Genomic DNA, 23,293 nt, shown 5'->3' on the forward strand with positions numbered 1-23,293 from the left:
AGTGAAACGTCACACAGCAACAACGAAAAGCTAATATAATAAGCTAGTGGTACGGGGTTCGTATCCACATTATTACCTTATATAATGTCCTTTGACAAGACATTGATATACATTTGCCACAGTTACCCAGGTGATGTAATATTGGTATCGGGTAGGAGGATATCATGGTGGCTCGGCTAAATTTAGCTATGGTAATAACTTTGATACTGGTGAGGCTCCCCTGGATAAACAAAACATGTTATGTTCATTATTATTATTATTATTATCTTCATTATTGTTATTATCATTATCGTTATAATTATTATCATTGATATTACGACCAATTTGACCACATTTATTGTTCTTTTGGTACATGTTGTTCGTGATGTATGGTCCTGAAAACCTGGACCCTGTTTCATAACAATTCTTATTAATAACAAGTGCTAGATTTATGAGACAATTTTGCTCTCAGCCAATCGAATGCAAGGATTTCAGTAGCTAGTGTAACTTGTTATTTATTACATGTTTTATGAAACAAGGCCCAGGTCAACTTGAAAGATGATAATAGATGCAAGTTAGTAATAATACTTAACATGAACATTTCAATGTTGACTTTCCTTTTATAGAATGAACGGAGAATATTCTTTCAAATTTGAAATGCTTCGAAGTAGGTATAATGTCTCTTTTGATACAGCAGGCAAAGATTAAGCCCCCATCACGACCCGCCATTACATATTCAGGCAAATATCGAATTAAATTTTGATTGGTTGAGTGGTCTCGTTGTTATTTTCCATACATGCTTTATTTTTCTTTCAATACAGAAAAATCCACCAAAGCCTATGAGCATTAAACATAAGCCCCAACCCAAAAAAAGAAGTTAAAGGACAAATTCCTCTCTCGAAAAAAAAATGTGTAATTGCACAAGAAACAACGACCCTATCCTTATTGAAAGTATGGTTAGTTGACCCCCCCCCCCCCAACTCAGTGTTATTTAGGGTACGCGTATGCTTGTCCCCTCCCTTTGGAAGCATCCCCTATATCTCAGGACTGCCAATATTTCTGAACCCCCCCCCCCCCTTCGCGGCCTTTTCTTGCCTTTGATACCCCCCCCCCCCTTATCTATGATATTCAAGATATTTTATAACCCATTTTTTTATTTTTTCAGGAGTCCAAAGAGAGAGGGAGAAAAAAGTCAAGTGCCTTAAACCACTCGACCACGACACTCCCACTGTGGGATTGTGCACTTTTACCTGAGATTTGGGGAACACGAATGCGGTCCTTACGACCCCGGAGTGGGGGGCAGGCACGTAGCCAGAGTTCGATATTTGCCCCCCCCCCCCCCCCGTGGCTACGTGCCTGGTGGGGGGGCGGGGTGGTTGTGTGCTTTATTTGTATGCATCAGATCCGATCACGAACATCAAAAGTATATGGCACCTGTGACATAATATATTGTGATAGAGACCCTGCAGTGTGCGCCGTTCGGAAACGCGCCGCACCAATTACTTCCAAAACTTGGATCTGCTAGCGATAGACAGGTCTTCTTGTCTGTGTGTTCGAAACTCCAACTTCTGTCTTTCCTTTTCACGTCCATTTCCTGCGCTGTTTTGTAAGTATGCATTTGTAAAATATAACAATATTGGTATAATATACTAAAACAATATTGTCGCAGAATCGTAAATATGTGTCGTATGATGACAGAAATGCGTGGACAAACCATGGTTTGTAAAGAGAAAATTTTGCTCTTGGTATTCCTGGACTGATCTTCTCCAAACTCTAATCATGCCGATACAGATCAACCCCTTTTCTTTCTCTTTGATGTGTTAAGTATGTATGTATGAGTTTGGGCATACGGATTGAGAGAGGGGTGAATAGATGAGGATGACGTTAGAGACATTCTTGAAGAGACCCTAAGAAGAGTTGTCTGTAAAAAAAATAACCTACCGCTCATGCTCCTCGGAGGATTGTTCCGCGTCCAATTCCCTACACTAACCGAATTCCAAATTTAAACATTGGAATCAAAGTTTATAACTAATCCTAAACCTACAAATAAGCCAACGAAATATAGTCCGGAACAATGAACGCCGGAGCATAAAGCTATGGGTGTTGGAACATGATTACTACATATGCACTGCTCGACTGTATTTCTTAAATTATATGCAACTTCAAAATTCCGAGCATTGCATTTGTTCACTTTTTTTTTCTTGTTCTTTCTTGAGTAAGCTGTGCAAACAAAAGCATTTTTCCATGTTTTGATTGAGTTATGGAAATAAAATTATTTGAATTGAATTGGAGAACCCTAAGTTGACAGAAGGTTCATGATACGTCTCGCAGGCCGCCTGTCTCACCGGTTTTGGTCTCGTGAATCGTTGGAGTCAGAACCCTTAGATAAGCCATGAGACGTTTAGCGGACCGACGCGTCGGTCTCGCGGGTAGCCTTTAAACAAGGCCACATGCCTGATAGACGCCGAGCGACTAAAAAGAGACTAATCGCGAAAACCTGAATGAACGCCAGTGCGAATTGGCCACATGCCTGATAGACGCCGAGCGACTAAAAAGAGACTAATCGCGCGTTCACTCCGGGTATCTAGACTCATCTCAGCCGCTTAACCAGAGTCAACGAGGCCTTGTCAAAAGGCTATCTCGCGGGCTGTCGGTCTCTCGGATCGTCAGTCTCGTAGACTCTCCGTCTCTTGGGTTGATTTTCGCCCAAGAGTAAATCCATGCTGATTATTAGAGTACTGGTGACCACTGACACAGTTAATGAGCTAATTATTACTGGTTTAGCCTCAGAGTCACAACATCTGAGCGATGCCATTATCTCGATTAATTGAATTTATGATATTCATGGAAAATGAACTTGTGTCTTACTCATTCTAGTCTTATTCATTCGCATTATGTCTTATTCATTCTAGTTCTAATGTTTTCTGACTGTTTTCAAGACAATATCATTTTTGTCGATCTTATTTCTAGCATTATGTCTCATTGTAATTTTTAGGGAGAAAAGCAATCTAAGCAACAATTTCTGAATTGTAGCGACATTCGTTCGCCATTGCTGCTCTTTATTACTACTTTGACATACAGTAACAAATTGATATTTCAGGGCTCATGATAAGTTCGTTTAACAGTTGATTCCGCTCGGTTGATTCTGATTGTTCGTATTATTTAGCAGATCAGAGAGAGAAAGAAGTGGACATTCTCATGACTAACGACTTAATTGGAGTATTCTTATCTGTTCATCGTCTCTACAATGGTATTTGAACAATATTCGATGACAATAAACGGCACTCTGGCACTATTTTTCTGTAGCGTCATGCAATCACGTGGCAGAAAAAGTATCATCAGCACCGGGTTAAATAAATTAACGAAGACTGAATTTCAACCCGGGCTATGATCTCTCTCTCTCTCTCTTTCCACAAACTTAACGCGCTCCACTTTACTCTGGCAATGCTCTGAAAGTCCGATGAAACATCAAATAAAAAACTTTTGGTTTTATTAACATGTATTTTCTTGTTTCAATATTATCAACCAAGATTATTTCTTCTTCAGTGTTTTCAGCACTCGGAAAACCAAATTGTCTACACACTTAAACTTTTCACCATAAGCTATAGAAATTCTGTAAGAAAGTCCGATGATATTCATAAACTTCAATATCATTTGTATCTATTTTTCCTCTGTTTTAGTAAAAAAATATTTCATTTTCAGTGTTTTCTGTAATCGGAAACCAATGTTTAAGTGTTTTATATTAGATTAAGATATAAGCAGATGATGTATAATCTAAAAACGTAATGTGACGTTTCAATAACCCTTTGACCCATCTTCTTATGTTTTATGGAATACAATCGTCCCAAAACCACCTGTTCTACAAATTCATTGTAATCACATACCCCATCGCTGACGACTTCACAAAGTGTATAGTTCATGATATTAATATTCCTGTCTTTCTCTGTCTGTCTGACTCTCTCTCTCTCTCTCTCTCTCTCTCCCTCTCCCTCTCTCTCTCTCTCTCTCTCTCTACCTCTCTACCTGTCTATCTTTCTCTCTCTCTCTCTCTCTCTCTGTCTCTCTGTCTCTCTCTCTCTACCTCTCTCTCTCTCTCTCTCTCTCTCTCTCTCTCTTTCTATCTTTCTTTCTTATTCTCTCTTATCCTCCTAATTGAATAACTCATATCTCGTTACTACGACAATTTATAATTTCCAGATAAAGGTATAACTCATATTTTGGTTTATCTATGGTACATAGGAAGGATTTAATGCAATTTTGAGTACTAGTTTATGACAAAATTTAGTACAGTTACAAAAATTTTGTACCACTAAATTATAGACTTTGGAATGTTAAATGTTTCTTATCATGATTTTTATTAGTGTTAAAACTGGGGCAAACTCAATATGTTTTATGAAGTTTTGTTATCTTCAGAATTGTCTGCAAGGCATTATTTGCTTTGATGCTTCATTAAAGTAGGTTTTACAAGGTTCATTCAACCTGTGGCTAACTTAAGCCATCACTCATATACTTATGTATATAGCTTTAGAGCCGCCCCCCCCCCCCGAAAAAAAAACATTCTGCCGTCCCTGAAAGCTTCATAATATAAGGACAGCATAACGACAACTTCAGGGTTGGTTTGTTGAGCAAACAATTTTATACTCAGGAGCCACCGTATAACAGATAAAAGTTTGGTCTTTAAAAAAATGTATCCACCGCTGCTTGACACCAGAGGTGTCAGGGTCTAGGGGATACGTCACCGGACTGTGGATCACATGGTCCACGGTTCGAGTCCCAGCGCGGCACTAACGTCCTTTGGCAAGTCATTTATCTACATTTGCCAATCTCCACCCAGGTAATGGAAATGGGTAACCGATAGGAAGGTATTCCTTGACTGCCAGATGGCTTTATCTTGGTAGCTCTGCTATTGCCCGCGGTAATAATAATACAGCGATTTAAAACATATACGCAATACTATGTGGTATTCTTCTCCTTCTTCTCCTTCTTCTCCTTTTTCTTCTTCTTCCTCTTATTATTATCATTATTATCATTATTATTATTATTATTATTATTAATATCATCATCATTATTTATATCTCCTCATTGTTGTTATAAAGAGAAGAACACCTCTTTGTGACAACATAGGTCATAGTTCATTCGTAGTATGCATGTATTGTACAGCTGTGGTTCATTTACTTGACTCTCTATCCAAGGGTCGAGGGTTCGAAACTCAGCCCGGCACCTAACGTCCTTTGAAGAGACATTAATCCACATTTTGCCACTCTTCATCCAGGTGTATATGGGTACCTGGCAATTGCTGATGTAATAACAGGGTCCTCAGAAAGAACATCATTGAAGCTAATGAGGCTTCCATGAGAAAACAAAATGATTAATATTTTCTACGTTGTATCTTGTAACCCATCATGCTTATTGTGCCTCCGTCCTAGAAAAAAAAAATTCTGCCCCTGAAATCAACATGTGTTTTACCAGAACAGACATCATAACCATAATGTCACGGTTTATTTGTTGAACAACAGTTATACGGTCGCAAAGTCTTTCGAGAAGTCAAATCGAAAGCAGTTTCAATTGTACTTTGAAACTGTATATTCATTCGAAAATATGTTCGAATTACGCAATACGTTGTTGTAATGGTCGTATATTTCATAAGGTGGCGGACAGGGCTAATTAATTTATTTATTTTCCGAAAATCTCTGCGATCTTGTTCAATGCTATTCTCAGAAGCCTCCAGCAAAATGTTTCGTTCGGGTGACCACGACTACATGCCTGTATGCTTTACATGCTACTTCTACTACATATCATTAATAATGTTAATGTGTCAGTGACCCAAACCTTTATCACGTCTTTCTTTACTCTTTTGAATTCAGTTACGGTATTTTATATTTTATTCTGGAACCAAGATTATACAAGCTTTGCTTTTTGATAGGATCCCCACATCTAATACTGTTATTTCTCTACATGTATGTCACATGTAAATGTTCTATTATACATTCTCTTGTTAAACCTTATGTATGAGACAACATTGCTATGCGGAATGTGGTGGTTAAAAGGGGTTAAAGATTAACCTTCAAAACCATGTAGCCACACCAGCATGGTTCTTATCCCATGCTGGGAACAAAAACGGGAACACACAGTTTGACATGTTTTCATTTATTTGGCAACATTCAACCGCAGCTCTTTCCACTGACAATAAATGATTAAGTGTAACTACTTCTAAAACCTGGAATAAAATACATGTACCATACCCAATTCGAACAATTGAAAGTATGTCAAAGAATACTAAAGAACCATATTTATTTATTTTTAAAAGAGAGAGAGAGAGAGAACAAATCTCAAAATGAATATTTGACAAGCAAGTTATGACTGCTTTTTTACTCTTCTTTTTTTAGTCGACATTTTGGGTCGAATATGTGAAAAGGGGGCATATTTTTTATGCTGTTGTTGTTTGTTTGTTCGTTTATACTTATGGTATGTCAATTTAGTTTTAGAATGTGCTCCTCTTCCCCACTATCCCACTGTCCCCGCTTCATATGCCCGTCGTATACCAGGGGGGAAATTTGAACGAAAAATAATAACAGGTGTTTACCCACGGGAACGTGTTTACTTGGAGCACTCTTTCCTGTTTTTATTAGGGAAAATAAAAGGAAAAAGCAGCTAAAATTGTTATCATGGTGTTATTAATGGCGTAAGACTCGACTGGAATATCTGATTTATTTCTTATATTCATATTTTTGGCAGGTACCGAAATTGTGTTTTTCCCGGTTCGTGCTATTACTAGTATATCTGTCGTTTGATTGTATATTTTTGTAATATACTTATTCATTGTATTATCTTTTGAATGACAAATGAAACCATTCGAATCATTTATGTTCTATACAACAACTTTTTTTCTTCGGGATATGCAATGTTTTGGTACCGTTTCCCCTAACTGCAATTCAATTCCATTCAAAGTAGAATAGGCCTATATATCATTCCAATCACTGTACAAGACTTTATGAATTATGACAATGAATATAGACTGGTGTAATGATATATATATATATATATATAGAGAGAGAGAGAGAGAGAGAGAGAGAGAGAGAGAGAGAGCACAAACACCCCTCCCTTTTTACCCAAAAGAGATCCTACTTTTATATCACATAGGGCACCTGAAAAATGTAATGTGTTTTCTTTTTCTGCTGCTCTCGCTTTAAGTTGATTTAGTATTTGCTCTTGATTTTCAGAATTATTCGGACTTATGCTCCGCCCCCCCCCCAATGGCTCCTGAAGATTTTTTATTTGTCCGTGCTTTTCAGAGATTTCAGAAATTGTGTCGTCGTCCCCCCCCCCCCAGGAGTAGTAGTAGTAGCAGTAAAAGTAGTAGTAGAAGTAGTAGTAGTAGTAGTAGTAGTAGTAGTAGTGCTAGTAGTAGTAGTAGTAGTAGTAGTAGTAGTAGTAGTAGTGCTAGTAGTAGTAGTAGTAGTAGTAGTAGTAGTAGTAGTAGTAGTAGTAGTAGTAGTAGTAGTAATAGTAGTAGTAGTTGAAGTAGTAGTAGTAATAGTAGAAGTAGTATAGTAGTAGCAATAATAGTAGTAGTAGTAGTAGTAGTAGTAGTAGTAGTAGTAGTAAATGTAGTAGTAGTAGTAGCAGCAGCAGTAAAATTTATTGGATAACTTGTTTAGCACAATTAAGGCTTGTCTGCCACAAGGTCCTTTTTTAATTCCAGTGTTCACTTTTTACCCAAAAGAGATCCTACTTTTATATCACATAGGGCACCTGAAAAATGTAATGTGTTTTCTTTTTCTGCTGCTCTCGCTTTAAGTTGATTTAGTATTTGCTCTTGATTTTCAGAATTATTCGGACTTATGCCCCGCCCCCCCCCCCCCCAATGGCTCCTGAAGATTTTGTATTTGTCCGTGCTTTTCAGAGATTTCAGAAATTGTGTCGTCGTCCCCCCCCCCTCCCCCAGGAGTAGTAGTAGTAGCAGTAAAAGTAGTAGTAGAAGTAGTAGAAGTAGTAGTAGTAGAAGAAGTAGTAGTGCTAGTAGTAGTAGTAGTAGTAGTAGTAGTAGCAGTAGTAGTAGTACTAGTAGTAGTAGTAGTAGTAGTAGTAGTAGTAGTAGTAGTAGTAGTGGTAGTAATAGTAGTAGTAGTAGAAGCAGTAGTAGTAATAGTAGAAGTAGTATAGTAGTAGCAATAGTAGTAGTAGTAGTAGTAGTAGTAGTAGTAGTAGTAGTAAATGTAGTAGTAGTAGTACCAGCAGCAGTAAAATGTATTGGATAACTTGTTTAGCACAAGGCTTGTCTGCCAAAAGGTCCTTTTTAATTCCAGTGTTCCACGAAACTTCGTCTTTATTTCCCTCAGGCAATCGAAACCATGGCCGTCCACTGGGGAGGGATAGCGGGGATGGTCTTCTTCTATCTGCTCATCTTAGCCGTGGGTATCTGGGCCTCAAGGAAGACACGGGGTGCCAGTAACACCGAGCGGGTCATGGTGGGCAACCGGGACTTCGGCTGGGGTGTAGGTCTCTTCACGCTGATTGGTGAGTAAAGAGCGGGTGTGGTCAGTGGTAACGCCATTCACCTCATCCTTATATGCTATGACCCAAGGAAGCTACATCAGTATCTTCACTGTTCTTTCTGCGGGCCCTGCCATTATTATTACCATAGCATTTCATACACCACGGTCGAGAGGGACATTGTACAAGACTCTGTAATTATCATTACCATAGCATTTCATACACCAGAGTAGAGAGGGACATTGTCAAGGCCCTCCAATTATCATTACCATAGCATTTCATACACCAGGGTCGAGAGGGACATGGTCCCAGGCCCTGCAATTATCATTACCATAGCATTTCATACACCAGGGTCGAGAGGGACATGGTCCAAGGCCCTGCAATTATCATTACCATAGCATTTCATACACCAGGGTCGAGAGGGACATGGTCCCAGGCCCTGCAATTATCATTACCATATCATTTCATACACTAGGGTCGAGAGGGACATGGTCCCAGGCCCTGCAATTATCATTACCATAGCATTTCATACACCAGGGCCGAAAGGGATATTGTCCAATGATGTTAGCACCGAGCAAAAATCGAACCCAGGACCTTTTTTTATAAGAGTCAGGAATACATTATTCCCCAGTGCTCCCACTATTCAGTTATATGTTCACAAATCAGGGACCTCTAGGTTTGTGGTAAATCGAAAATATTGATGACAAGTTTTGTTATTTTCTTTGTCATTTTCATATTTATTTTGAGGAACAAAGGGTCACACTAATAGGTTGGTAGCACGAGAGCCGGGGATGTGGAGTATGACAACAACCCCAACACCATTGCAAATCGTCTGAGGGTTAAATCACGGATCAATTTTATTTTTTTTAAATCAATCAATCAATCAACCCTAATCTATGCCCCTACCCCCCCCCCCCCCTATCCTACCCCTCAGTTACAGAATATTACCAATTATATACCTCACTTAAAAAATCCAGCCATCTGATTGGTCGAAATTGCAGTCATGATGTTAGCCATTCCCGTAAATAAACGAAAAATGCCAAACCTATGTAATAGTCTATAGAGTAAATCAGTAAAATCCAGGCACACCTCGTTAATAGCATGATTGTAACCTCCCCTCGAGCGTTTAAAAACAACTATGTCTCTCAAAGCAGTCATTATTACTATATTATTATCATCATTATAACTATAATCAAATGTTGCTGTGTTTGTTAGTATTCCTGTGTTATTATTCATTCTATGACAGCCACCTGGGTGGGAGGAGGCTACATCAATGGAACAGCGGAAGTCGTGTTTACACCAGGGTGGGGTCTCGTGTGGGCTCAGGCACCGTGGGGATACAGTCTCAGTTTCTTCGTAAGTAAGTATATTTTACACGAGTAACATGACGCTTATAATTATATACATACACATAATATATATATATATATATATATATATATATATATATATATATATATTTTCAAGTGAACATGATTGAGTTGATACGTTGCATGAACTTTCTTTCACAAGTTGTAATGAACTTGTCTGACTCGTCTCTATCCATTTTGCAGATGGCTCTTTCTTTGCTAAACAGATGCGAGCAGCGAAGTACGTGACGATGCTTGATCCGTTCCAAGAGAAGTTTGGAAATCGTATGGGAGGGATCATCTTTTTATCAGCGATCACGGGGGAGTTGCTCTGGTGTGCCGCCATATTAGCTGCTTTAGGTAAGCATATATATATTATCTCCGTGAATTTCCACACTGTAAATTGGCCAGAGTTGTCTATGCCTCACAATGTTTGTTTGAGCCGGGAAAATGGCAAAATAAGGCACCTCTTTTAGGAGATTTATGTATTTTGTCAATGCTCTGAAAACTTAAACGGATCCCAGTGACAGGTTTTAAGAATACGATTTTTTTTTAATAAATAATTATTGTCAACTTAAAGATACTATGTCTGTTTTGCAGCTATACCAGCAAAGTCTTTAGAATTTTGCACGGATTATGAATATGTCACATATCTGTGAAATATTTTTTTTAGCAGTGCCCTAATATTAAAAATTATGCAAGGAAACCCGTTAATCTTCTAGACTTCACTGTAAGACACTCTTGAGTGACTGACTAAAATAAGCTGTAAAGGTACATGGACCTACCCCCTGGACATCCACCCCGGATAACCACCCCCAGTCAACTACCCCTAAGGCAACAACCCTCTAGGACGACTACCCCCCGGGACAACTACCCCCGGACAACTACCCCTTTGGACAAATATCCCCTAAGACAACTACCCCTAGGACAACTACCCCTTGGACAACTACCCCGGACAACTAACCCCTAGGACAACTACCCCCGGACATCTACCTCCCGGCAACTACTGCCTGGACAACTACCCCCTACGACAACGATCCTCTAGGACAATTAACCCCCCCCCCCCGGACAACTATCCGAGGGCTAAGTTGTCTGGGGTAGTTGTCCGAGGGTATTTGTCCGAGGGTAGTTGTCCGAGGGTATTCGTCCTAGGGGGTAGTTGTCCGGGGTGGTTATCCGGGGTGGATGTCCAGGGGGTAGGTGTCCGGATACGCATTTATACTTACAGAAGAAAAATATCAAATAATTAGCAACTAAAATGAAACCCCCTTTCTTATTTGAAAAATTTGAATGAGAAACTATGAATTTTACTTAGTTCCTAACCAATAGAGATCTTGTACCTCGAATTTATCACATGATTCCCGCTTCGAGTCCATCATGGTACTAATTTTCTTTGGCTATAGGCGTTCTGTATAAGGGGCACGGGCGAGACTTATATACCCGTAATCCACCATTACTGATTTTATTGATGATGATCTGTCTCCCTAAGGGTCACCCATCAATTTATTTTTTTCGTTTTTGTGTATGTTTCATTTAAAGCGGGACTGCACTACTTGTAGCTACTTGCGCCCTCTATATAGCAAACGGTGCCTGTTGGTCCCCCATAATCCCATTTTTCTTATATAAAGTGAGAGCTGATTTGATGATATAACCACCCGTCAGTGTCCTTGTAGGGAGGTCTAATCCCTCCTGGGCAAACTAGTGCAGACGGGCTTTAAGGTAGCCATCGGACCATTTTAGAGTCGGTTTTACCACCATAAAATCTGCCAGTGCTCACTCAGGTTTTCTCACTCTCTCTCTCTCTCTCTCTCTCTCTCTCCCTCTCTCTCTCTCCCCTCTCTCTCTCCCCCTCTTTCTCTCTCTGCCCTATCTCTCTCTCTCTCCTAGGATCAACGATCAGTGTCATACTGGAGTTGGATCAAAACCTATCCGTCATCCTATCAGCCTGTATCGCCGCGTCTTATACCCTCTTCGGTGGGCTCTTCTCCGTTGCATACACAGACGTAGTTCAACTAGCTTGCATCTTTGTTGGTTTGGTACGTCATCCATAATAATAACAATAGTATGTAGTAGAAGAGAGTAGTAGTAGTAGTAGTAGTAGTAGTAGTACGGTAGTAGTAGTAGGAGGAGGAGGAGAGGTAGTAGTAGTCAGGCACGTAGCCACGGAGGGGGCACGGGGGCACGTGCCCCCCAAAAATGTCCAAGATCAGTTGAACTTTTCTAGACCCCTCCCCATGACGTCGATCAATTACATGAATGTGCCCCCCCCCCCCCAAAAAAAAAAAACTCTGGCTACGTGCCTGGTAGTAGTAGTAGTAGTAGTAGAAGTAGTAGTAGTTGTTGTTGTTGTTTATTGTATTGATAGTTACAGTAATAGCAATAACTGATAACAATTACAACAACAATAATAAATTCTTGCAAAGCGCTTATGTCTGGCAGACTTGACAGTCCTGGCGCTTCACAGAAAGGGTGGACAAAAAAAAAGGGTAGAGGGGAAAAGGACGGGGATATGAGATGACTCGTTTGGCACCCCCCCCCCCCTCACACACACACACACACACACCCACACGCACACACCACCACACACGCACGCACGCACACAATTGTTGGCGTTGTTGGTCCACATTTAATTCACTGAGTAAAACCGGTATCTCCACCCATGATGTCAAAGCCCTCTATATAAAGGGCTGGACTCACGCAATGCTACCGATCATGATCATGAAATTGAGTTAGATTTTAGATTTAAATGTTTCTAAAGTTGTATGTACTGAAGAATAAGTTCTTTAAAGCGCCTTGATGTAACACTGTGCAAATAGTAATTATCATATTTTTTATTACCATTAAATATATTTGTGTGTTTTTCCAGTGGTTTTGTGTACCTTTCGCTCTCACCCACGAAGCAGTAACGCCGTTACCACAGACGTTAGACCGCTGGGTTGGAGAGTGGGACAACAGACTCATGGGAGTATGGATCGACAACTGTTTCTTACTGGTAAGTTCATAAAATGTAAAGAAATTATTTGTGTTTGTTTGTTTATTCATGTACTTATTCATTTGTTTAACTAAGTCTTCATTTTGTTGTCTCCATAGCTAGTTCACGATTTACTTTATTCTTTTTCGTTTATTAATTTATTTATTTACTTATTTATTCATCCATCCTTTGCGTATGTTATTATCATGATGTGTAATCCGGACAATTGATTTCACGAAGTTTTTGCGATTGTGTTAATTATGACCTGCCACGATCAAGTCCATGACGAGATCATGGACTGGTACTTAATGTACTTAAAGTACTTCTATATGAAATAAAAGCTGCTAAAACAAAGATACATCAAGATTTGTATGGGGTTTGCCAACACTCCTGATCACTATCGTATCGTTATGTAGATCTTCGGTGGGGTGCCCTGGCAAGCTTACTACCAGCGGATCCTGTCGGCCAGGACCCCCGACCTCGCCCGTAACCTCTCCTATGCAGCAGCGTTTGGATGTCTTGTTCTTAGTATACCTGCATACCTCATGGGAGCCGTTGGGGCCAGTACAGGTGGGTACGATGGGGGAGGGGTGTGGGGGGGGGGTGTCTGAACAATATACTGAAGAAGTCTCTTAGTAGAAGAAAAAAAAAATCCTCCTTTATTTTTTTTTCCTTCTTACCCTCTCCAATTGCAACTTCCGAACAATTCTCATTCTTTGCGTCGATGGTGGCATTATAAATTTTGCATATTCCGTGTCCAAATTATAATCATTCTGTTCTATCATTATTCTATGATGTTCAATTATGTTGTTCAGGAAATGAGCTATCGGAGGGTTTAGAATTATAATGATTTTAAACTTACGATGTTTGTTTAAGACTGGTCACAGACAGGCATCAACCTCAATAAAACAGACCCTTACGAGACACCCGGCATCGTTCTTCCCGCCGTCATCCAGTACCTCACCCCTCCCGTCGTCGCTTTCCTCGGCCTGGGGGCCATCTCCGCCGCAGTGATGTCATCGACCGACTCGTCCGTGCTCGCCGCCAGCTCAATGTTCGTGAGAAACATCTACAAGAATATCTTCAGGCCGTCGGTGAGTGGCACTTGATCAAAGACAATCTGGAAATTGGATATGTTTTCATAAATTTATGAGATAAACATTTCCAACTCAATCTCAACCACTTTCAAGAAATCGCCTCAAGGGCATTTTATTTGTCAGAAAAGTCAACAAATCTTTTTTTAGGCCACCTTTAATGATCCGACATAAAGAACTTAAGCTACAGTCCCATATACGTCCCGGACCGTCCCGGACCATCCCTGACCCCATCCGGGGTGATCCGGGATTCGGTCCGTGTTGACACCGTGTTGGCACCGGGGTGGTCCTGGATGGTCCTGGATGGTCCTGGATGGTCCTGGATGGTCCTGGGCGGTCCGGGAGTCGACCCCGGATGTTTTTGACGGTCAAAAACTGCCGGGGTGGTCCGGGACGGTCCGGGACAATAGTTTGATCCGGGGTGATCCGTGTAGCCACCGTGCTGGGTCCGGGGTCATCCGTAGTGGCGCCGGGGCGGTCCGTGTTGATCCGTGGCAGTCCGGGAGTGAGTTATTGACCGCCCAGGACCATCCAGGACCATCCAGGACCACCCCGGTGCCAACACGGTGTCAACACGGACCGAATCCCGGATCACCCCGGATGGGGTCCGGATGGGGTCCGGGATGGTCCGGGACGGTCCGGGACGTATATGGGACTGTAGCTTTTAAAGCATCACACTTTTTTGAACAAAACATCCCGGACCATCCCGGATCACCCAGACCATGGTCCGGGATGGTCCGGAGCGGTCCGTGCTCGTCCGTGCTGGTCCGGCTTTATATGGGACTGGGGCTTTATGAGGTTAACAACTTCAAGAATATCGTTGAACAACGGTAAGTAAGATCAGAAAATTATATTACGAAATTTTCTCGATCCCTTATCAATGTTATTTTCAAATCTAAGTAGTCCCATCCCTCCCGCCAACGCACCCAATGTTTGCCAGAATGATCAAGCTATTATAAGTGTCGTGATTATTTTTTTCATTCACTTGACTCTCAATCCAAAGGTGTAGGACTGGTAAGCTTTGCTAAGAGTTCTAAGCCCTGTTAAGAGGTCTTCTTAGTTCTCATTTTCAGTTCTAAGACCTTAGAACTATACATTGTATAATCCTGAAAAGTAATTTATGTACCTAAGGTTTTCCACCATAAAAACGCTAAAACTTCACTTACATTTCCCTTCAGGCCTCTGAGCGGGAAATGATGTGGATACTCCGTGTTGCTGTAATCGTTGTCGCAACTATTGCCACCGTCATGGCGCTGACTGTCGAGTCCATCTATGTCCTCTTCGTCCTCTGTTCCGATTTCGTCTACGTCGTGCTTTTCCCGCAGTTCGTGTGCGTCATCCACATCAAGAAATCCAACACCTATGGCTCGGCCGCCGCGTTCGCACTCGGCCTTCTGCTGCGGTTGCTTGGCGGCGAACCCGCTCTCAATCTCCCCGCCGCCATCCACTACCCGTTCTACGACGAGGAGCTTGGTCAGCTGTTCCCTTATCGCACCTTCTGTGCCATTGTGTCCTTCGTTACTCTGGTCGCTGTCTCCTATGCTACGGACATCGTTTTCACAAGAGGTTATATTCCTAGGAGGTTCGACGTCTTCAGATGCGTGGTCAACAAGGATCAGATGGCTTATGTTCGACCGGGTCAAGAGGTCAATAGTCATGAGGCCAATGGTCACGAGATGCACAATTTCGACGCCATCGATGGCAAAACTACTTGACAAGATTTAGAGGCAAACCCATTGTCTTTATCCAAGCCAATCATTATCCCTTGCTTCGATGTAACGTTATTTAGTCCCCCTAAACACTATTTAGGTTGTTTTGTTGGTTATTGATTCTTTGGGGAGTTAGTTGCCCATTTTTTACTGCAGGATATTGGCTGAACTTTATATTTTACTTGTATACTCTCACGACTAGTCCTTTCGAGTTCTAATTTGCTCCCAATGAGTAGCCCATGGTTAAATATAGCCGCTATGTATAACCGCTTCGGGAATGTTTTCGGGAAGCACTAATAAATCACAACTGGCTACGAGGTACTCTACCAAACTTTGATTATATTTCTAAAGATTATTTTCATTCTAATTCTTCAAAATAAGTTTGAATTCCACACTTACCGTTAAAGCGTAATAAAAAGTAAACGGTGGAATTTGACTGACGAAATCTTAAAAAAGTGTGATTAAAGCTAATCTTGTGCTCTGATATGGGAATCGTATTTTGAGAGTAAATTGCTATGATTTATTCTGGATTGTTTATCCTGAAGTAGATCGGTTGTTTTAACCAGTGAAATAAAAACATACGCACATAAACTTGGGCATCAACTCCGATAAAACCACAACTGTCATTATGACTTGTGTTAAGCAATACGTAACCGGATTTCTTTATATTTCTATGCTCATTACTCAGCCTCTATACGTTTTCTACCAAAATTGTTTGGCACTTATGTCATTTATTTGGAATCTTGAACATTCAGTGTAAGTTTCGTTGAATTTTGTGAGAACTTATTTTCTATATTTACCAGAACTCGAAATTATCTTTAAAGGTAAAGACCGATAGTGGTAAAATAGCGGTTCGCGGGTTTTGGGTGCAAACTATCCATCCAATATTGTTTAAATATTGCCCTCAGAGGTTTAGATGGCAATACTTCAACCTAACTTCGCACAAAGCAGAAATATATGCCCAAGTGTTCAATGTTGAAGTGCATTCGCGATATCTATCCGGGCCGGACCGATATGATAAATATACCAAATATATCAATAAGTAGGCGGCTTCCCGGCAAAATTTGTATCATCACGTATTAGTCGAAACATATTCTTTCACATGATTGGAAGTAAGAGCTTCCATTTCATTTTTTTGAGAGGGGGGCGTTTCCAAAACTGGTCTATAGCTTTAAGTTGTTTGCATTTCAAAACGAGACCTCGCTTGATGTTTTACCTTCCCCTGTGATAACATTATTTTTTCGCCATTATGAATGCTTCGTTTTATCCATTTGATGGACTGTATGATTATATAACATTGATAAAAGCAAGTCAACTAAGAAGAACATCGCAAGCCTAATACATTATTTAGTTTATAAGTTTTCCTAGAAGTAAAGAATCCAGTAGCAAAATACTCATAATTCATCTTTAACAATCATTCATATATCTGGGGTGGTATTCCGTAATCGATTATCTTTTATCTAGGCTACATGTATATACAATGTAAGCGAAGCGATGTTAATTGTCATCACAAATCAAAATTAGGACAATCCATTTCCTGCATGCAGCTGGCTGCGCTCTCGTAGAGTTAATAGAACAATCTGCGCAAGGACTAATACACCAGTTTACGGTTGTATCAGTGCGCATGCGCAGACAGTTGACCTCGGGTCATTGGCCCTGAAACAAAGCCAATGACCCGAGGTCAGTGGTATTTATGCGTAAATTAAGATTGCGCCCATGCAAATGATGATGTGCGCGCACAATGCAGCGCGTAGGCAGTGATATCATCATAATTTGCATGGGCGCAATCTCAACTTACGCATAAATACATGGCCTCTAGGTCATTGGCTTTGTTTAAAATGGCGCACACAACCGTAAACTGGTGTAAAGTAAGTGTTTGTTCCTAGCAATTAAGTGTGTTATTTTCCCTAACGATGATAATTATAAATCGTCTTCATAAATCGTATGTTATGAATTTGTATAAAATGTATTCAGAATGTAATGTGATGTTGTTTCATGTTTATGTTTTATATCCTATGTAAACGAATACCAAAGCATGGACTAGTCAGAGATGGCTCACCTGATGTAAAACATTTCCACCTTTTAAACAAATTCATAGTTGATTTGATTTGATTTTGATTTTATTTTCTTCTGCATACATGTAAGTACACAGTTATACAAATAATGATATTAAGTACAATAAGTATTTTTCTGACAATGAATCATAAATAAGCAAATATATATATATATATATATATACAATCGTTATTTTCAAAAACGAAATGATAAACTGTCACAAACACTAGATTTCCTCAAACATTATTTGCGGAAGAAGGACCGTCATTGTAAAGCGGATTGCTTGATAATCCGACAGCCCCAGACAAAACTCATGAAGTAGATTAACACATTTATTAAGCAGAACGGATAGGTAATTTTAAAATACAAATGTTGATGATTGTGATATTAACCATGCAGATTAGGATGATGATGAGGATGAAGATGATGTTAATGATGATGATGATGATGGTGATGATGATGATGATTCGAATGAAAGAAGAGATGACAAAAGTTGTCCCATTTTCAAACATTCCAGAATTTCCTATTCCTTACCCAACCAAGTACCAAGATAGGTTTTTCTGAATTTTCCCCTTTTTGTGTATGCATCCACAAAAGGTAATTTCTAATTTTACAATTACCAACCCTATCACTAACCATAACACTAACCCTAACACTAACCCTAACACAAACCCTCACACCAACCCTATCACTAACCATAACACTAACCCTAACACTAACCCTAACAAAAACCCTCACACCAACCCTAACACAAACCCTCACACCAACCCTATCACTAACCATAACACTAACCCTAACACAAACCCTCACACCAACCCTATCACTAACCATAACACTAACCCTAACACAAACCCTCACACCAACCCTATCACTAACCATAACACTAACCCTAACACAAACCCTCACACCAACCCTAACACAAACCCTCACACCAACCCTATCACTAACCATAACACTAACCCTAACACAAACCCTCACACCAACCCTATCACTAACCATAACACTAACCCTAACACTAACCCTAACACAAACCCTCACACCAACCCTAACACAAACCCTCACACCAACCCTATCACTAACCATAACACTAACCCTAACACAAACCCTCACACCAACCCTATCACTAACCATAACACTAACCCTAACACAAACCCTCACACCAACCCTATCACTAACCATAACACTAACCCTAACACAAACCCTCACACCAACCCTATCACTAACCATAACACTAACCCTGACACTAACCCTAACACTAACCCTGACCTTAGAAATAATCTCAAACTCAATTGCAACATTGGTTCTAACCCTATATCTCAGACAAAGTACAGTCTGACTACATACCGCAAGAGCAAAATTATGTCGGATCACCTAACATTTTATCAGCTTGTAAACACGCTATTTCGTACATGTTTTATGTACAACACTTGGTCCATGTTCGTCATACTCCTTCTTGGTAAACCACATCTGCTGGAAGATCGAAGAAGAGGCAATCATTGACCCACCAATCCACACAAAATATTTCCTTTCTGGCCAAGCATTAACCTTGACCTTTGCCTTTTGAGGAAACAAGGCGGAAAGTTCTTTTTGGAGTCTTTCTTCAAGTTGGAATCCTGGAATCATCTTGGAGCCTCCGACGAGAAAGATATTGGAATAGAGATTCAATCGGAGATCGATGTCGCATTTCATGATGGCATTGTAGACGAGTTGGTGAACGCTGGCGTGATCAAGATCAGCCAGAGAGGGTATGAAGAGGATTTCGGGGACACGGAAGATTTCGTTGCCAAGAGAGATATCGTGGAGATCCGGAAGTGTACAGGTTTTGGTCATTGCAGATGAGCCAAGCATCTCTTTCTCAAAGTCCTGAGCGACGTAGCAAAATTTTTCTTTGATCTCCCGAACAATTTCTCTCTCGGCTGTTACATGTGAAGAACCCAAAGGAAAAGAAACATATATGTATTACAAATTTGAAGAAAAAAAACGCCAATGAAATGCCTCCTCTCTTTTCAAATTCATGAATTGAAATGAAAACCAGATAAACAACTCCTTATAATACATGTATCTTCAACAGTCTGGTCAACTTGAAATAACACTAGCGGCACCAAATCTGTCAGGAGTTTCGGACAACTCTCACGAAATGAAACGTCAGCAACACTAGTTAAAGACAGAGCCAGTACTGTAATAACAATGACAAAGATAACAGTGACGACGATGGTGATGATTACGATGATGATGGCAATAATGATGACAGAGATGATCATGATCATGATGGTAGTAATGATAATGATGATATGACGATGATTCTGATGACGATGATACTGATGATGATAATGATAAGGATGACGATGATTCTAATGACGATGATACTGATGATGATAATGATGGAGATGACGATGATTATGATGACGATGATAATGATGGAGATGACGATGATACTGATGATGATACTGATGATGATAATGATGGAGATGACGATGATACTGATGATGATAATGATGGAGATGACGATGATACTGATGATGATAATGATAAGGATGACGATGATTCTGATGACGATGATACTGATGATGATAATGATAAGGATGACGATGATTCTAATGACGATGATACTGACGATGATAATGATGGGGATGACGATGATTATGATGACGATGACACTGATGGTGATAATGATGGAGATGACGATGATACTGATGATGATAATGATGGAGATGACGATGATTCTGATGACGATGATACTGATGATGATAATGATAAGGATGACGATGATTCTAATGACGATGATACTGATGATGATAATGATGGGGATGACGATGATTATGATGACGATGACACTGATGATGATAATGATGGAGATGACGATGATTATGATGACGATGACACTGATGATGATAATGATGGGGATGACGATGATTATGATGACGATGACACTGATGATGATAATGATGGAGATGACGATGATTATGATGACGATGATACTGATGATGACACAATTACACGATCGCTCAGAATTTCAAGAAATCAAATTAATTCTAATGTCATTACCCAGTAACATTTCCTACATAAATCATGTTCCAATAACGTAGGTTTTTGTTTATAATTGCCGTGTTCGGATATTTCATTAGGTGACGAACAAGAATATTTGAATATACTCTAGATTAATTTTTAAGTCTTTGTGATCGGGTTAGTCATTTTGTAAAACCCCGTCGTACACGAAGCGTCGTCTGGCTGACGTAGGACTGCGGCAATGAATGACACATCCTTGATGCGCCATGAGAGACAAAAAAAAGGTAAATTAAAAATGTGCAAGAATTGCTTTGAATTACTGTTGTATGCGCTTATTGAATCGAAGGCTTGATTAGCGTAGTTAATGACGCAATCGAAATGACGTACGCCTCATGTGCAATGAGAATAAGATATTTATGAATAAGTGACGTCGTGGGGAGACAAAGGGAATACTTCCTCGAATTTATTTTTCGTAAATGATAGCGAGGACTTTTTATTGGCGACATTCGATGCCATTGTGAAAGATAACGCCCAGTCAGGAATTTATTATTGGCGAAATTTGTTTTGAAGATTTGAAAAATGAACAAACAAAATACTGAGGGCAGAGGCATTGCCAAGAGGGGTGTGAAATTTTAATAACAAAAACTACTAATATCGACTCATTTTCGTCAGGGGTCAAGGATCATTTCATTGGGGAGGGTTTGTTATAAAATTCTCACCCGTTTTATTTTAATTCCTTCATGCATGTAGTTATTTTCTTGAAAGGCGAACTGGTCGAGCACCCTTTAATTTCCACCTACCGAATTCGTTCTCATTCACCAAGAGCGAATGTCAATCATCGATTTGCAGATTTTTCTTTCATGATCTTCAAAAAAAATCAAATATGCCTAGAAACTTCCACTTTCTTTATTCCTATTTTGTTCCCTGCATGAAATATTTGTCTGAGCCCCTGCAGGCAAATTTGAATCACAAGGAGTTTAAGACCACTAAATCTCTTGGGTGAAAGTTTGTAGGAAATTCTCACCATTTTCTTTTTGAAGGGGGGGGGGGCTGTGGTCGGACACCCGAAGAAAACATTCAAGAAAATAAATATAAGTTAAAAAGTTTTAATTGCAATGTGAAGGCTATTTACCTTGCAATAATTATCTCATTCAATTAAAAAAGTCAAGTATAATTTGTTTTTTCTTCATCTGAAATTTCGGTGGGGGCAGTCTGTCCCCTCGCCCCTTGAAAAAGACAAGTGGTTTACCTGATACTTTGGGCGTCCAATCATTGACGGGAACACACATCGTGGTCCATCGTCGCCTGCGAACCCTGCTTTGATCGACCCCGAGCCGTTGTCGATTACCACAGTGACGAGTTCCTCATCAGATTCGGACATCGTCATAAAATGATCACACTCTTCTCAGGAAACGAGCCTGCCAATTTAGAATGCAATCACATAATTCCGCATTTCAGACATTCATAGAGATCTCAGACTAATTTATAGTATAATTAAAGGTAATACAAAGTTTTGGGAAATTTTGAAAATTGGGTGGATAGTGATTCTTTACTATTTTGATATATTTGGATGCCCCTCTGGATGTATTATAAGCACTAGAAAATTTAGTCCCTAAAACACTTCTGCTTTCGAAAAATTGAATACAAAAATTTACCAGTGCTCCCGGTAAATTTTGATAACATTTCAAATAGCGCCTACGGCCGTACAATGATACAGTAGCTGCGACCATGAAAATCTCAGAATATGTAGTTGTGATATATAGTTTCCAAACGGGAATAGCTAATCGGTCGATTTTAGTCAAGAAACATTGTTTTATATGTGTGTGTGTGTGTGTGTATTGGGTTTTTACAGACGTGTATCAATCAGATATGATTATTTACGTCTGGGACCGACCTTTAAACGTCACCATCCGAAAGACGTGACTCAGTTTCGAACCTGCGTCCTCGGCTGAATCAGTTTGTAACTTCCACTTTTTAGCTGGATTACAGGCGCACGCCACAACGCCTAGTTTTATAGTTTAATTAATATCTTGACCCTGAGAGGGAGCTATACAACATAAAGAGTGTCAGGGGCGGCCGAACGACTTTCAAAGTGGGGGGCACCAACAAAAAGGGCACTTTCTGGAAAAAAAGGGCACCTACAGTGGGAAATCTCAAAGCGAAAATATACAATTTTTAGACATTGGTATATACCCCTACATTGTGATTACATTATCAGGGATGATTTCAATATTTGTTTCTCTTCATACATCATACAAGATATCGCTTAAGCATCAAACTTTACAGTTGGGTGTGATGTCTGAATATGCATTTACGAGCGAGTGAAGCGAGCGAGAAAATTTTTAAAGATCTGTGAGGTCGCAGTGCGAAAAATTACATCTTATAAAGAGGAAAAAGCCAATCGTGATGGGGTTATAAGCACATTCTCATAACGGAAGACTGAAAAGACCTTTGATAAGTAACATAATTATATAATCTTTAAATGCGAGCGAGCGCAGCGAGCGAACTTTGGGGGAAACTGCTCTTAGTCGCTTTAAATAAGGGGCACGTTTAATGATTACATGAAAAGGGGACAATTATCGAAAGGGATAAGACACATAGAAAAGAAAAGGAGCACGTGTATTAAGTACAAAGGAT

General features: G+C 40.0%; 3 protein-coding genes across 3 annotated transcripts; 2 read left to right on the forward strand and 1 right to left on the reverse strand.

The window, feature by feature from the left end:
• The first annotated feature begins 1,349 nt into the window (after positions 1-1,349).
• Positions 1,350-16,311, forward strand: LOC589845 (high-affinity choline transporter 1). The gene is made up of 9 exons (XM_789477.4): positions 1,350-1,585; positions 8,319-8,496; positions 9,719-9,832; positions 10,026-10,181; positions 11,709-11,857; positions 12,688-12,813; positions 13,209-13,362; positions 13,669-13,886; positions 15,065-16,311. The coding sequence occupies exons 2-9, from the start codon at positions 8,331-8,333 to the stop codon at positions 15,599-15,601; spliced, it is 1,620 nt and encodes a 539-aa protein (XP_794570.2). The 5' UTR covers positions 1,350-1,585; positions 8,319-8,330; the 3' UTR covers positions 15,602-16,311.
• A 1,921-nt stretch (positions 16,312-18,232) lies between these two features.
• Positions 18,233-19,043, forward strand: LOC115923362 (circumsporozoite protein-like). Its single transcript, XM_030983828.1, has 2 exons — positions 18,233-18,975; positions 19,037-19,043. Exons 1-2 carry the CDS (start codon positions 18,233-18,235, stop codon positions 19,041-19,043), a joined length of 750 nt encoding a protein of 249 aa, XP_030839688.1.
• LOC115923363 (actin CyI, cytoplasmic-like) lies at positions 18,893-22,037 on the reverse strand. The gene is made up of 2 exons (XM_030983829.1): positions 21,944-22,037; positions 18,893-19,566 (listed from the first exon to the last, which is right to left on the reverse strand). Exons 1-2 carry the CDS (start codon positions 22,035-22,037, stop codon positions 19,049-19,051), a joined length of 612 nt encoding a protein of 203 aa, XP_030839689.1. The 3' UTR covers positions 18,893-19,048.
• Between the last annotated feature and the right edge of the window lie 1,256 nt (positions 22,038-23,293).

Source organism: Strongylocentrotus purpuratus, unplaced genomic scaffold (genome assembly GCF_000002235.5).
Source record: "Strongylocentrotus purpuratus isolate Spur 01 unplaced genomic scaffold, Spur_5.0 spur5_scaffold_13, whole genome shotgun sequence".
Taxonomy (NCBI): Eukaryota; Metazoa; Echinodermata; class Echinoidea; order Camarodonta; family Strongylocentrotidae; genus Strongylocentrotus; species Strongylocentrotus purpuratus.

Coding starts and splice junctions, on each gene's coding strand:
- LOC589845 (XM_789477.4), top strand. CDS start 8,331: ATGGCCGTCCACTGGGGAGGGATAGCGGGGATGGTCTTCTTCTATCTG. Junction 11,858..12,687: donor CTTGCATCTTTGTTGGTTTG/GTACGTCATCCA, acceptor GTGTTTTTCCAG/TGGTTTTGTGTACCTTTCGC. Junction 13,363..13,668: donor AGCCGTTGGGGCCAGTACAG/GTGGGTACGATG, acceptor TGTTTGTTTAAG/ACTGGTCACAGACAGGCATC.
- LOC115923363 (XM_030983829.1), bottom strand. CDS start 22,037: ATGTCCGAATCTGATGAGGAACTCGTCACTGTGGTAATCGACAACGGC. Junction 19,567..21,943: donor AGGCGACGATGGACCACGAT/GTGTGTTCCCGT, acceptor CACATGTAACAG/CCGAGAGAGAAATTGTTCGG.
- LOC115923362 (XM_030983828.1), top strand. CDS start 18,233: ATGCATCCACAAAAGGTAATTTCTAATTTTACAATTACCAACCCTATC.